The sequence below is a fragment of the Aspergillus niger genome, assembly GCF_000002855.4.
Source record: "Aspergillus niger supercontig An08".
In the NCBI taxonomy this organism is placed as follows: domain Eukaryota; kingdom Fungi; phylum Ascomycota; class Eurotiomycetes; order Eurotiales; family Aspergillaceae; genus Aspergillus; species Aspergillus niger.
The window spans coordinates 929,710-942,835 of NT_166524.1; the positions used below are offsets into that span (position 1 = coordinate 929,710).

The window sequence follows — 13,126 nt, forward strand, 5'->3', positions numbered from 1 at the left end:
TCATTTCCATTTATATTCCGCTCCAGATCTGCGCATTCTGTTACTATTTCTGCTGCGGCTTATTGTAGTACTATTCGATTCTCTGCTACAAGGAGTAATTGATGATATTACTATTGTTGACGCTTACTACCGTAGCAATTTACTGCGTTGGTCAGGATACAAGAAAGGACAGGGAACTGAAGTTGCTACGTCAGTCTCTATCGTGAGTAATCTATAGAACGATGCGGTTCTGTCGTAGTCCGACGGAACCAAAAGGGTGAGATGTAGACATGTCAGGAAGTAGAATGGTTCATATGTCAACATAAAGTACTTTCGAGGTTCAGGCATGCTTTTAGAGCGAGGCTACGAGGAGTTGTAGTTTTCTTAAGTTATTATAGGCTAGGCTACTTAGTAGCTAGGCGCAAAGCAACACCTTGGGGCTGTGCCGTTTCACATAAGCAAGGACGTACTAAGTGTATGGTAAAGCATTAATCCAAGACTAGCCCTACACACCAGACTAACAATACATGAAGGTCCCGAGCAGAAATATTCATCCAGTCTTACTTCAGCTGCACAAAGTTTCCACACGCCAGGCGCGAGTTATCCGCCGCATGCACGACCAACGAGAGGTTTCCAAAGAAGGCAGGCTCCCCCTCCACATTGGAAAGGAACCAGTCCGTATATGTGGTGGAGAATACCTCGTTGTCGGGCGCCCAGATCGGTCCATGCTTGCCACTGAGGTCTCCAACTTGACAGGTCTGGGGCGCGTTGATGTCGCAGGGGGTGGCATCGCCCCGGCCGTAAGGGTCCAGGTGGGCACCGGTGCTGTAGCAGTTTCCATCCTGAGGGACTGGCTTTTGGTGGATGTGGTAGACTGATCAATTTCATAAATAGGTTAGTATTGAGGTGTAGGTTTGTTATTAACTCAAAGTTTGAGTTTGGGTTCGGATTCGTAGGGAAACTCTAAACACAAGCCCATATGATGGGATAGATATTGAAGGAGCGGGAGGAAAGGGAGGCGTACCCAACTGCTGGTCATTGTCGGGGATGCCCCAGAACTGCGCCGAAACAAGGACACCCACACTATCGGGCTTAGGGAAGATGGTTACAGACCCGCGGACTGTGGTGTTATCCTTGGGCTGGAGCTGGGCGTAGTAGAGGACATCATCATTGTCTGTGACGACGGGGGCATTGGTGCTGGCGCCCTGAGCTGTAGCCGTGGCGGAGAGGCACAGAGCCGTGGCAGTTGCGAGGAAGGTGGATTTGAAAAGCATCTTTGTTTTCGCAAGCAAGTTTGAGACTCTAAGAATGCGTGGATGAGTTAGTGGGTGAGAGGATATGAGCAGATTTGCGAAGGATTTGCAGGTTGGATATAAGTATATAACTATAACTCGATGCAAGAGGAGAATGGCGGTACCTGAATGAAGAAAGAACGACGATCGCGGTCAACAATGGACGAATTCAGCGAGTCGGCAGTCTGTGTCTTTGTTGTGCTGCAACCCCTCGTCCCCCTTGATTCCGGGGCCGCTTTATAAGGGCCCATGCATGTCGGTGTAAGGGGACACATTGGTGAGACAATGATCCATTCACCGAGTGTATTGTGTATTGGTGGTTGCATCCCTTGCCATGATCCGGATTTGTTGGTTCCGGATTGGGGAGGGAAAGCCGGATGCCTGCGAAATATTGGAATGTTCGCGGGGGGCTGTCAGAGAAACGGTTTCGGGCAGGTTACACTGGCATTATTCCTGCTATGAATTCCTTGGAGATTGAAAGTTGAAGGGAGTTGCTGTCAAGCTTGTCAATGGCAAGGTTATTCTTGACATTAGTTGCCAGGCAGTCACGCGGAATCGATTTGGATTCTCTCTATTAACTTGTAATGAACTCGCCTATTCTATACATTCCCCTGGCACGTTCAGTAATGTGCCTTCTTGGCTTTCTATACAGCTCGTTTGCTTGTTTTGTCCTGTTGGGATCCATCACCCCCGACTGTCTGTTCCTTAAGTACATGTGAACAGTCTGAAATTACTGAGCTTGGAGCGAGTATGTAATCTGAGTGAAGCAAGCTTTGACGAGCAACCCTGGATGCCTTGAGAGTAAGACAGAGAGTCATAGCAACAATGCCTTGGCTTTCAAAGCAGTTATATATCTTCAGAGCCATGTGTGATACTCCAGTAAAGACATGTCCCAGTCCAGGGCTCTATTGTCCCTTCCAATTGGCAACTATCTAAATTTCCAGGGTATGCTGGGCAGTGTCGTGTTGATGGAGATCAGAAGTGTGGAAGGCGTGTATTACCCTATGACGAAGTAAATCCACCAGTGCAAAGCCTACTTGTCATATTTGAGAGCAAATCAACATAGTCGAAACATATACTTACCATGTTGGGGGTTTTTAGCGAAGACAGAAGAGTGTCGATTTCACTGCAGTAGGGGTCAGCCATATTGATCCTGCGTAAACAGCCATCGGCAGGATTTCCACTCTATCCTGCTTATTTTCGGCAGATTTGCCCCTCACAGCAAGCAAAGACATGGAGTATCTTCATCGAACTGGAGATGGAAGACATCCATGATCTGCGGGGTAAGAGTGCCGAGAGATCCTGATAATTCAGGAAAAGTTCCCGATTCGGGCAATTTAGGCGCTGGATCATCCCCAGGCCCAGACTGGGACAGAACTTCCCCTCCATCCCATCATCATGTCACTGCATGATGAAGGATCGACAGCCACGATGGTCTCTTATCAGTGACAGCTGACAACTGACAACTGCTGCTGCTGCTGCTCAACACTCCACTCGGGACTGCCACGAATAACGTCCGTAAACGAGTGGGACTCGACTCGAGGACTCGATATGACCCATCATCCCCGGACTTCTTTGCGGTCCGCTGCATCCCATCGGAGCATGTCCACCTGCTACTCTTCCGGGCGGGTTCCGCTCCCCCTCGCCAGCTGTGGTCGATGATAGAACTATGGGTCCAATGTGGAGAGCTCGGGGTATTTATACAACGAAGGGCTTATACTCTTCAACTTGACCCTCCCGCCCCAGCCGCTCCATCTTTCGTCAACTTCTACGGAGATACAGTGAAAGTGGTCCTCTTCCCATCATGTCTCTTGCTCAGAGCAACTACGTGATCCGGCTCCCCAAAACACCATCCTCCATCGGTCCGCTTGATCCGCGAGCTATTGCCCAGCGATGGATCACCAACCTGGAGGTCGTTCTCGCCACGGGGAACTATTCCCAACTAGCAGGACTCTTCCATGAGGATTCCTGGTGGAGGGATATGCTCGCATTGGTCTGGGACTTTCGTACCATCCAGGGATGCGGGAAGATCCAAGAGTTCCTGGCTGCCAATCAGCCTCGCGCGGGCCTTTCTGCTCTCCGTCTGCAACATGAGGGCAAATTTCAGCCCAGGATGGAAAGCCCCGTGGAGGGACTGAATTGGATAAACTCCATCATCTTCTTCGAGACTAGTGTTGGGCGTGGCTCCGGGGTCATTCATCTGACGCAGAATGATGCAGGAGAGTGGAAGGCATATGCGATGTACACAACTCTGCAGGAATTGAAAACGTTTGAGGAGCCATTGGGCGTCCGCAGAGCGGACGGCACTATCGAGTCCATGCCTGGTGGACTCGGCCAGGGCAATTGGCTCGAGCGACGCCAGAGAACAATTGAGTTCAAGGAAGAAGAGCCTACGGCCCTTATTGTCGGAGCTGGTACGCGAACCCCGCCTTTCCAAGTACAGCCGAAAATAGCTAACCAAGAAACCTCTAGGCCAGGCAGGTCTCAACATGGGCGCTCGGCTCAATTCTCTCGGGATATCGCATCTCATCGTCGACCGGAACGAACGTATCGGAGATAATTGGCGGAAGCGCTATAGGGTGAGCTCCGCTTGCTATACGCATATTGTGACTGCCGTCTGACCTATCCTTAAAGACCCTCGTAACCCATGACCCTGCAGAATTCACCCACATGGCATACCTTCCCTTCCCGAAGAATTGGCCGCAATTCACCCCCAAGGACAAACTCGCCGACTGGTTCGAGGCTTATGCTTTGATCATGGAACTGAATGTTTGGCTTCAGACCTCTATCAAATCTGCTGACTACGATGATGCTCAGAAGCAGTGGACTGTGGTGGTCGTCCGCGGCGATGGGAGCGAGCGCACGCTGCACCCACGCCACCTGATCTGGTGCACGGGGCACTCGGGCGAGCCCTTGGTTCCTAGCTTCCCCAATCAGTCGCAATTTAAGGGCACAGTATACCACGGCAGCCAGCACAGCGATGCATCCCACTACGACGTAGCAGGCAAAAGGGTCGTCGTGGTCGGTACTGGAAACAGCGGTCATGATATTGCGCAAAACTATTGCGAGAACGGTGCGCAGGTGACTATGTTACAACGACGCGGGACCTATGTCATTACCGTGGAGAAGGGTATCTTTATGATGCATGAGGGTCAACACGAAGATCACGGGTACGTCTCAGGTCTCTGTCTCGTGTCTGCCCAGTTTACTAACCCTTGCAGACCTCCTACCGAAGAGGCCGACCTGCTTCACGAATGTCTACCATTTGCTGTCCAATTTGCCTTGGGGGAGCATTTCACCAAGCGCGTGGCACACGCCGAGCAAGATCTTCTCAGTGGCCTTGAAAAGGCTGGTTTCGCACTGGACTTTGGCGTCAACGGTGCTGGTCTTGGCCGTGCGTATATGACTCGCGGCGGCGGATACTACATTGATGTCGGCTGCAGCCCGCTCATCGCGTCGGGAAAGATCAAGGTCAAGCGTAGCCCGGAGGGAATCTCTCATTTCACGGAATCCGGTCTTATTTTGAAGGACGGGTCAGCCTTGCCGGCCGACGTCGTTGTCCTCGCCACTGGTTACGACAACATGCGCACGACGGTACGGAAAGTTCTGGGTGACCGTGTTGCGGACCGATGTCGCGATGTCTGGGATCTCGATGAGGAGGGAGAAATTAATGCCGTATGTTCTTGCCTTTTATTTCTGGAGGTCATTATTAACAAGTTCCTTTTACAGATGTGGCGCCCCAGCGGCCATCCTGGATTCTGGTATATGGGCGGAAACCTCGCCTTGTGCCGGATCTACTCTAAGTTCCTGGCTTTGCAGATCAAGGCTATTGAAGCTGGCTTGGTGAGTGAGGGTGAGCAGGTACAGGCTCAGGCGAAATTGTGAGTTGCTGCGTGGATGAGCAGTATATTTCAGATATAAGAATGATATAAACAAGAATGATTCCACTGCGGATCGATGGAAAGGTAAATTTGATTTAGCGTTCGCGTACAGGATTAGATGACTGTTAGATTTTCTGAATGATTATGATACTATCTACATCTATGAGAAGCATTCTTTGTTCGGCTAATCATACTAGTATGGACACGAATACGTAACGAAATTCTTGTGTGAGGACACATACTTCAGTCTGCAAAATTCACATTAAACCACATGAAAGTAGATGAACCATACTATATTAAATACCCAATATACAAAAACTGACCAATCACCGACTATCTAGACCTGCAACCTCTCAAATAAACGATGTTCACAACGGCCCGCACAACCACCGGAGTATGCATCTGACTCAGCAAATGCAAATTAGGGCAGCGCTAAACCCAAACGCGCTAGATTCATCCACACACAAAGCGGAGTAACGGATTTTCTCGCGGCCCTCCAGCGCGGCGCCCGGCCTGATTTTCTTCCCTCTTTTGATCTTTTGACCCGATATTCAGCGCAGAGCCACACCATAAGGATTTCAAGTTCTTTTGGAAGACTGTCAGCACCATGTCTAAGATCACAGTCGGTACGTTGCCTCTTTTCCCCAACAATGGAAACAATAGGTGTATGTGTATGAAAGAGAGATGCTAATTAATGAACAGCCGGAGTGCGCCAGAACATCGAGCAGCTGCTCAACTACTCTCAGAATGAGAAGAAGAGAAACTTCCTCGAGACCGTCGAGCTTCAGATCGGTCTGAAGAACTACGACCCCCAGCGTGACAAGCGTTTCTCTGGCACCATCAAGCTGCCTACCGTTCCCCGTCCCAACATGACCATCTGGTATGATACCGCCCCCACCGGAATCCTCCCACGGATTAAAGAGAGACAAGGGAACAGAAGTACTAATAAGAGGATAGTGTTCTTGGTGACCAGCACGATCTCGACCGTGCCAAGCACCACGGCATTGACGCCATGTCCGCCGATGACCTGAAGAAGCTGAACAAGAACAAGAAGCTCATCAAGAAGCTTGCTCGCAAGTACGATGCTTTCCTTGCTTCCGACACCCTCATCAAGCAGATCCCCCGTCTCTTGGGTCCTGGTCTTTCCAAGGGTAAGCACCACATTCCCCATAATATCCCCCAGTCGTGATGAAATACTAAATACTCGATTAGCCGGTAAATTCCCTACCCCCGTCTCTCACGCTGAGGACATGGCCAACAAGGTCAACGAGGTCAAGTCCACCATCAAGTTCCAGCTTAAGAAGGTTCTCTGCCTCGGTGTTGCCGTCGGTAACGTTGGCATGACTGAGGACGAGCTCGTCGCCAACACCATGCTGGCCATCAACTACCTTGTCTCTCTGCTTAAGAAGGGTTGGCAGAACGTTGGTAGCCTTGTCCTCAAGGCTACCATGTCTCCCCCTAAGCGTCTGTACTAAGCGGGTCGCTTTCTTTTTTTAATCCTAAAAAGAAAAAGTTATGTGTCACGCTGGGGGTACGACCTTTTTTCTTAGGGGCTGGGATTCTGGGGTTGTGTTTCGTATCATAGTTTAGCTACTTATGGTGTGGATTATAATGTGATCCTGGGTTTTGGTCTCTATTCATTGTTCCTAGAAGTTGGAGCTGTTGTGGGTGTAGGTGTAGGTGTAGGTGTAGGTGTAGGTGTAGGTGTAGGTGTAGGTGTAGGTGTAGGTGTAGGTGTAGGTGTAGGTGTAGGTGTAGGTGTAGGTGTAGGTGTAGGTGTAGGTGTAGGTGTAGGTGTAGGTTTCTATTGTAGACAGTATGGTACAGTAGGTACAGAAGTATAGTATCGTATCATTGCATCCCAGGCATCAACTCCGTCCGGTCCAGAATCATCCCCCTCATGCCGATGAATTCCCGCAGACTCTCCCACTCCTCACCTTCCTCTTCACCTCGCATGTAGATATCCTTGAAACCCCATGCGAGCGCAACCTTGTCGAAGGCAGCCCGCTCCTCTTCACGGGCCCAACGATGCCGCAGCGGCACACCTGGTTGCCAAGTAACCCGCTCCATCTGGTCATTCGCCGTCGTGATGGCCAGGACTCCAACCGACGTGACTCCCCCGACGTATGCCAGACCCGCCGCGAAAGCGATCCCCGTCGCTGTGCTCGGGTCCATTGTGTTCTGCAGCGTCGAGGCCCATGAAGCAAGGGTATAGCAAGCCGCAGGCGCGGCAGCAATTCCACCCAAGGGGACAGCTGCCCTCTTGAAGACCTTGGCGCGACGGAACGCCGGGGTGCTAAAGGTGGTGTCGATGATGGCCAACACTAGGGAGAGGTTGCGCTGGGCAATAGCGACATCGAGGGCCATGTCTGCGAGCTCGAGGGGCACGGCGCTGTTGATACTCTTGGGTTTGGCCTTGTGGTATCGAACAGGGGAGCTGTTCTCCTCGGGGACTGGCTTGTTCGCGTACAGATGGAAGATCTCCGGGAAGTGGTCGGGGCGTTTGAGCATAGCGTGGATCTTGGTGTAACAGGTCAGGGCTTCGGGAGAGATGAACACTTTCTCATCTGTCAGGAGGTTGTGGACAGATTTGCAGAGCTGATCAATGATCTGTTCGGGTGTCTTTCGGGGCAGTGTGGTGGTCGTTGGTTGCTTTTGTTTCCGGGTAGCAGCGTTCTTCCCTTCCTCTAGGTCTAGGAGGGACGAGATCTCGTCCGGTTGCTGGTTCTTGCCGGTGTCCTGCTCCGGGTGGACCATGGCTTCTGCGATTCGCTGGCATTGTTGTAGCAGTTTCACGACCTTGTCGTTAGAGGGCACAGAGTCCGTTCCCCGGAGCTCGGTGCATTCGTGGGCGATCTGGTCCACGGCTTCTTCGAAGTCCGCTGGCGTGGGGTGGCCAGGTTTGGTGGAATCAAACCTTCTGGGAATGGAAGCGTATGTAGTCGGAGTCCAGGAGTTTCTTGGGCTTCTTTGAGGGCGCAATTGGCCTGGGCGCGCATTCCGGGTTAACGGACTGGATGCATAGGATCGTACGGATTGATGAAGGGGCGCGGAAGGTGCGGATAATTGGCAGATCTGGCAGGCTAGAGCTTGCGGCCGGGCGCTCTTGTGGCCTCTGAGGGCAATGCCTCTTGTGGGGAGCATGGTTGTTTGCCGTTGTGGTGATAGTGGTGAGGAGGGAAAACTACCTGATGGGGCCAGAGAAAGACGGGGAGATGCGCAAGGCGGCGAGGGCACAACTGATTTACTGCCGCCACCAAAAGCGGGTCTCCAGGAACGACTGACTGTCTGGCGTCCATCAACCTGACGTCCGTCCCTCCGTGAACTCTCCTGCTTCTCCTCCATCAGCAACGCCCCGTAGGCAGCTGCTTTCTTTCAACACCACCCTCTCTCTGGCAACAGCAGGCTTCAGATGATCCAGCCAGCCCCAGCAGATTAGATCCCTTCGTGATCGTCTACCCACTCATTACTCCCTTCCGATTGCAAGCGTCATACCTCATCGTCTACAAACATCATGCCTCCCCCTCCGCCGCCGCCGCCGCCGCCCGGAGGGATGGGAGGTCCTCCCCCGCCTCCTCCCCCTGCGGGCAATCTGCCCAGCAGACCCTCTGGTTCAGCAGCGAAGGGTCGGGTAAGAAGCTCTTGTCTGCCAGTCTAGGCAAGTAGTCGACTGCTAATGCCTTGTATAGGGCGCACTGCTTTCCGACATCCACAAAGGCGCAAAGTTGAAGAAGACCGTGACCAACGACAGATCGGCACCCATGGTCTCAGGAGGAGGCGCGAAGTCTTCCGGTCCTGCAATTCCAAGCGCTCCGCCAGTTCCGGGCATGGCGAAGCCTCCGACAGGGCTCGCACCACCCGTCCCTCCGGCACAGGCAGCGAACAGACTACGAAGCAACAGCGATACTGGTTCAGGAGGTGATGTAGTGGCGGGCGCCCCGGCGGCGCCTCAACTTGGAGGCCTCTTTGCTGGAGGCATGCCCAAGTTGCGTAGTCGGGGAGGCGTTGACACCGGAGCTAATCGCGACTCCCCATATCGATCAGATACGGATGGTTCGCGGAGCGCTCCCCCGCCCCCTGCTATGTCCGCTCCCAAACCGCCAGGTGCTCGCCCTCCGCCACGGCCCCCTGCGACAGAGTCGCCTCCTACCCCTCCAGTGAACCCGTTGGTTGCGAATCTCCGGAAACCACCCCCACGACCGGCCTCCAGGCCGTCATCGACGGTTTCGACTGCGTCCAGCAGATCCGCCCCTGACGCTCCCCCACGCGCACCGCCACCATTGCCCGGCTCCGCCAAAGGCCCGCCGCCTCCTCCAGTATCTACAAGAAAACCCTCTGCTCCTGCTCCTCCTCCACCTCCACCCCCATCAGCTAGCCCAGCTGCACCTCCGCCACCGCCCCCGCCGGCTTCTGCTCCCCGACCTCCCCCGGCGCCATCACGCTCTACACCTCCTCCCCCTCCCCCTCCTGGCGCCTCTGCTCCACAGCCGCCGAACGGAACAGCTGCTGCGTCCATCGCCGTACAAGCTGCCAGAAATGCTTTGGGACACGCGCCGCCACCTCCCCCACCAGCGGCTTCGGCCCCAGCAGCACCTCCTCCGCCTCCTCCCAGTGCTCCCCCCGTCGCCCCTCCTAGCGAACCACTGTCGCGGCCCTCACCTCTGCCGTCTGCCATAGCACCCCCTCCACCTCATCAACCAGACCGTTCTACCCTGGACCCGAGCGCCTATACCCTCAGCAACGGCGGGCCGTCACCGGGAACAAGCCCTCGCAGTCCAGGCGGACATGGCATCATGCGGGTGGATGATCACCGGTTTAAGTTCCAGAGCGAAGGCTTGTTGCCCAAGCCCCGACCATTTGTGGGAGGCACCAGGCGGTATCGGGCTGGGCGAGGCAGCAGTGTGCCATTGGACCTGAGCGCATTGGTTGGATAAAGGGGGTTGTTGCGGCGAGACACGCGGTAGTAGATTAGGACAGTTCTCTAGGCTTGTGGATTTGCTTAGGGATTCGCATATTGTTAGTGATCGTAGGGTGTTTCTAAAGGAATGAAGATTGGTCTTCAGGTCAATTGCATTACAACCTGCATGCTTTGTACGCAGTAATTATTCCTATACCAATGCGTATCCGCTGGACTTACAAGTCCAGGGATCACGTAGTGAAACAATCCAAGCTTCTTTATCTGATCAATCAAACGTGATCGCCAGCGCGCAGCACGGGACAGCTCCTATCACGTGATCAGCGGCCGCCGCATGGAAGCTGCGAGGATCCGGAGAAGCACGCCGCCGCAGTCCCAACATCCCAGGCCAGACCTCGCAGCTGTTTCTCCTTCCCACCGAATTCCCTTGTTCCTTCCGATTAGCGCGTCATATACACGATTCTTCTCCTTTTGTACAGGACAGCTGGCCGACCTCGGAGCTTAGTGAGCAGAATCCCGCCAGCTTGACGATCGGAACGCGGCGACGAAGTATTTGCTGCGAGTCAAGCTACTAGCTTCCAACCTAGTGCACGAGTGCATTCGACTTGGTTACGGAATTCTAAATTATTCTCCGGATCGCCTTTATTACAAGTCAGCTGGGATAGGTGACCTTGGATGCCGGTGCATTTTTCGCTGCTTGGCTTGTTTTACTGTTCGAAGTATTGGTGATTCGGTACTTGACCTTGACACTTTTGATCATCATGTCGCTTCACTCTTATATTAACAGTAAGTTTGGTCTCAAGAGATCCATTTCATGTCTGGGATTTAGTCTCATGGTCAGTGCTAACGTATGTGGTTTTACCCCGATATAGAGAAAGTATGCATCCTGACGGTTGACGGACGGACACTCCTGGGGACATTACTCTCGACCGACCAGCTCACGAACCTGGTTCTCCTGGACACGATCGAGCGAATCATCCGGACCCCCGACGACCCGGAACCCAGTTCCCAGATTGAACATGGGCTGTATCTGATCCGAGGCGACAACGTTGTATTATGCGGAGAGGTGGACGAAGCCATTGACAACGACATCGACTGGACGAAGGTCAGGGGAGAAGTGGTCAAAGGTACCAAGAACGCATGAAACAGCGGGGAAGCGGTGTTCCGATGATTATCTACATGACAAGGAGTTTCTTTTTCTCGCAGCAAGAAGAAAGGAAAAAAAGAGGATGAGCGTTTTATGTGTACGATGGGGAAGTGGACGAGTTTCAGCGTAACATTGGTGGCTAGTGCGTATATGGGTCAGGCGGAACCCCCCTCCCTCTCTTTGTGGTGGTCTTCGTTCGTCAATTAAGGGGAGGGGGGCAGTAAGCGCGTGCCAGTGTCAGTGCCGGCCAGGGGAAAATGTTGTTATGGAGGCGACAGAAAGAAAGCTACGCGCGCGACAGATTTACAGGAGGAGATTGGTCGGTACCAGATGATCCGTGGACATGACCGGTGCGTCATTGGGCGGGGATCGCTTTCTCGTGTGAGATGAAAAAGAGTGTGTGTGTGTGAAAGAGAGAGCTACAAGTGGGACGCGCATGGGCTCACCAGGGCGCTCATCTGATGTGATATCGGGGCCAAGTTTAGCGGCTCGACGGGAGTTCTTGCGTTTGGGAATTGCATGGGATCAAGGAAAGGAATAAAAAAAAGGGAAGTTTGGGACTAAACAGACAAGGCATTGGGATGGCCAAAGGACGGAATGGGAGAGGAGAGGGAGGGGGGAAGAGATATCCAACACTCCTGCGCGGCAGGGATGATCCATTGGACGGCAGTTTCATTGGGTGTTGGGGAGACCAGCCGAAGTGATTGAGACGCGGGATGTTCAGGGCAGCGGTTAAGCTGGATATGCAAGGTGATCAGCCCTGGACAGAGAGGAGGAGGGAGGGGGGAAGGGGGGAAAGGATAGGACAAGGACATAAGTTGACCATTTTAACCATAATAATATCATAATCAATATGAAGAAGCAAAGACATTCATCACCTGATCCGATAATCATCAATATCGTTAGTAAGTAACTAAGGAATGCCTGGGTTGCCATGTTGCGTTGCATGTACCCAGTAACTAATAGCCATGCAGCAAGTGGCACATGCATACAGTTTGTGCTATTCTTATACCCCAAACGTTGATGAGATGCTTTATATTATTTCATCGACTTATGCCACCGCAGACTGCATTGCACTGCCCTGTGCACAGCAAGTGACTGACTAAAAAGAATCCATCCGGGTGAACAGCGCAACGCAATGCAACGCGTCCCAGACTCCGTCCCGTTCGGTTCGAGGATGATTAGTATAATTCAGGGAGGATCTGACGCTGGCCGTTTTCGGATTTGCGTTTTTTATGGTTTTCCCATCTTTCCCAGGTTTCCAGGGGCTCGTCCCAAGTGGTTGGAGATTCTGGTTTAGTTTTAGTTTTAGTTTTAGTTTTAGTTTTCCCCTCGTGAGATTTACCCGATTATTATTATTTCCTGCCTCCGTTTAACTATTATTATTATAATTATTATTATTAATATTACTATGATGTGGGAGTCGGCAAGCAACGTCTCTCTCTCTCTTCTTGCAGGTGGAGAGAGAGTGTGTGTGTGTATGTATGAGAAGATCTCCCCCAGCCCGGAACTTGTTCAATAATAATAAAACAACATGAATCTAACAATCAATCTACTTCATGAAATTGAACAATAAATGAATTGCAAAGAAACGAAATCTAAATGTGACAGCCTGCCCCGTTTTCTCTGCCGCCCGCCCCGCCCTTGCCAAGTGCGGCCCAAAACCCGACCGTTCCAGTTGCAGGTCAATTCAGTTCCAGTTCAGTTCAGTTGGATTCCCCTGATGGCGGTTACCTGCTCGGCGTCCCATCCACTCACTCTCTCCCTCCCTCCCTCTCCCTCTCCTCTCCTCTCCTTCCCCCCCCCCCCCCCGTATCCTCCTCCCTCTTACTACTCTGACTCTACCCTCTTACTCCCTCTCTCTTTTGCTTCCTATTCTCTCTCTCTCTCCTCCTCTCCTCCTCTTTTGTTC

General features: G+C 52.6%; 6 protein-coding genes across 6 annotated transcripts; 4 read left to right on the plus strand and 2 right to left on the minus strand.

Annotated features, from left to right (window-relative positions):
- Positions 1 to 296: 296 nt before the first annotated feature.
- An08g03890 (uncharacterized protein) lies at positions 297 to 1,253 on the minus strand (the record flags this gene model as incomplete). The annotated part of the gene is made up of 3 exons (XM_001392469.3): positions 297 to 342; positions 544 to 853; positions 1,004 to 1,253. The coding sequence occupies 3 exons, from the start codon at positions 1,251 to 1,253 to the stop codon at positions 297 to 299; spliced, it is 606 nt and encodes a 201-aa protein (XP_001392506.3).
- Positions 1,254 to 3,510: 2,257 nt separating this feature from the next.
- An08g03900 (uncharacterized protein) lies at positions 3,511 to 5,156 on the plus strand (the record flags this gene model as incomplete). The annotated part of the gene is made up of 5 exons (XM_001392470.3): positions 3,511 to 3,685; positions 3,744 to 3,850; positions 3,906 to 4,441; positions 4,493 to 4,946; positions 5,001 to 5,156. 5 exons carry the CDS (start codon positions 3,511 to 3,513, stop codon positions 5,154 to 5,156), a joined length of 1,428 nt encoding a protein of 475 aa, XP_001392507.3.
- A 603-nt stretch (positions 5,157 to 5,759) lies between these two features.
- Positions 5,760 to 6,627, plus strand: An08g03910 (60S ribosomal protein uL1; the record flags this gene model as incomplete). The annotated part of the gene is made up of 4 exons (XM_001392471.3): positions 5,760 to 5,778; positions 5,855 to 6,032; positions 6,110 to 6,303; positions 6,365 to 6,627. 4 exons carry the CDS (start codon positions 5,760 to 5,762, stop codon positions 6,625 to 6,627), a joined length of 654 nt encoding a protein of 217 aa, XP_001392508.1.
- Positions 6,628 to 6,798: 171 nt separating this feature from the next.
- An08g03920 (uncharacterized protein) lies at positions 6,799 to 8,296 on the minus strand (the record flags this gene model as incomplete). Its single annotated transcript, XM_001392472.3, has 2 exons — positions 6,799 to 6,956; positions 7,090 to 8,296. 2 exons carry the CDS (start codon positions 8,294 to 8,296, stop codon positions 6,799 to 6,801), a joined length of 1,365 nt encoding a protein of 454 aa, XP_001392509.3.
- Positions 8,297 to 8,666: 370 nt separating this feature from the next.
- On the plus strand, positions 8,667 to 10,086 carry An08g03930 (uncharacterized protein; the record flags this gene model as incomplete). Its single annotated transcript, XM_059748975.1, has 4 exons — positions 8,667 to 8,783; positions 8,842 to 8,936; positions 9,039 to 9,290; positions 9,396 to 10,086. The coding sequence occupies 4 exons, from the start codon at positions 8,667 to 8,669 to the stop codon at positions 10,084 to 10,086; spliced, it is 1,155 nt and encodes a 384-aa protein (XP_059601170.1).
- Positions 10,087 to 10,828: 742 nt separating this feature from the next.
- On the plus strand, positions 10,829 to 11,211 carry An08g03940 (uncharacterized protein; the record flags this gene model as incomplete). Its single annotated transcript, XM_001392474.1, has 2 exons — positions 10,829 to 10,853; positions 10,940 to 11,211. 2 exons carry the CDS (start codon positions 10,829 to 10,831, stop codon positions 11,209 to 11,211), a joined length of 297 nt encoding a protein of 98 aa, XP_001392511.1.
- Between the last annotated feature and the right edge of the window lie 1,915 nt (positions 11,212 to 13,126).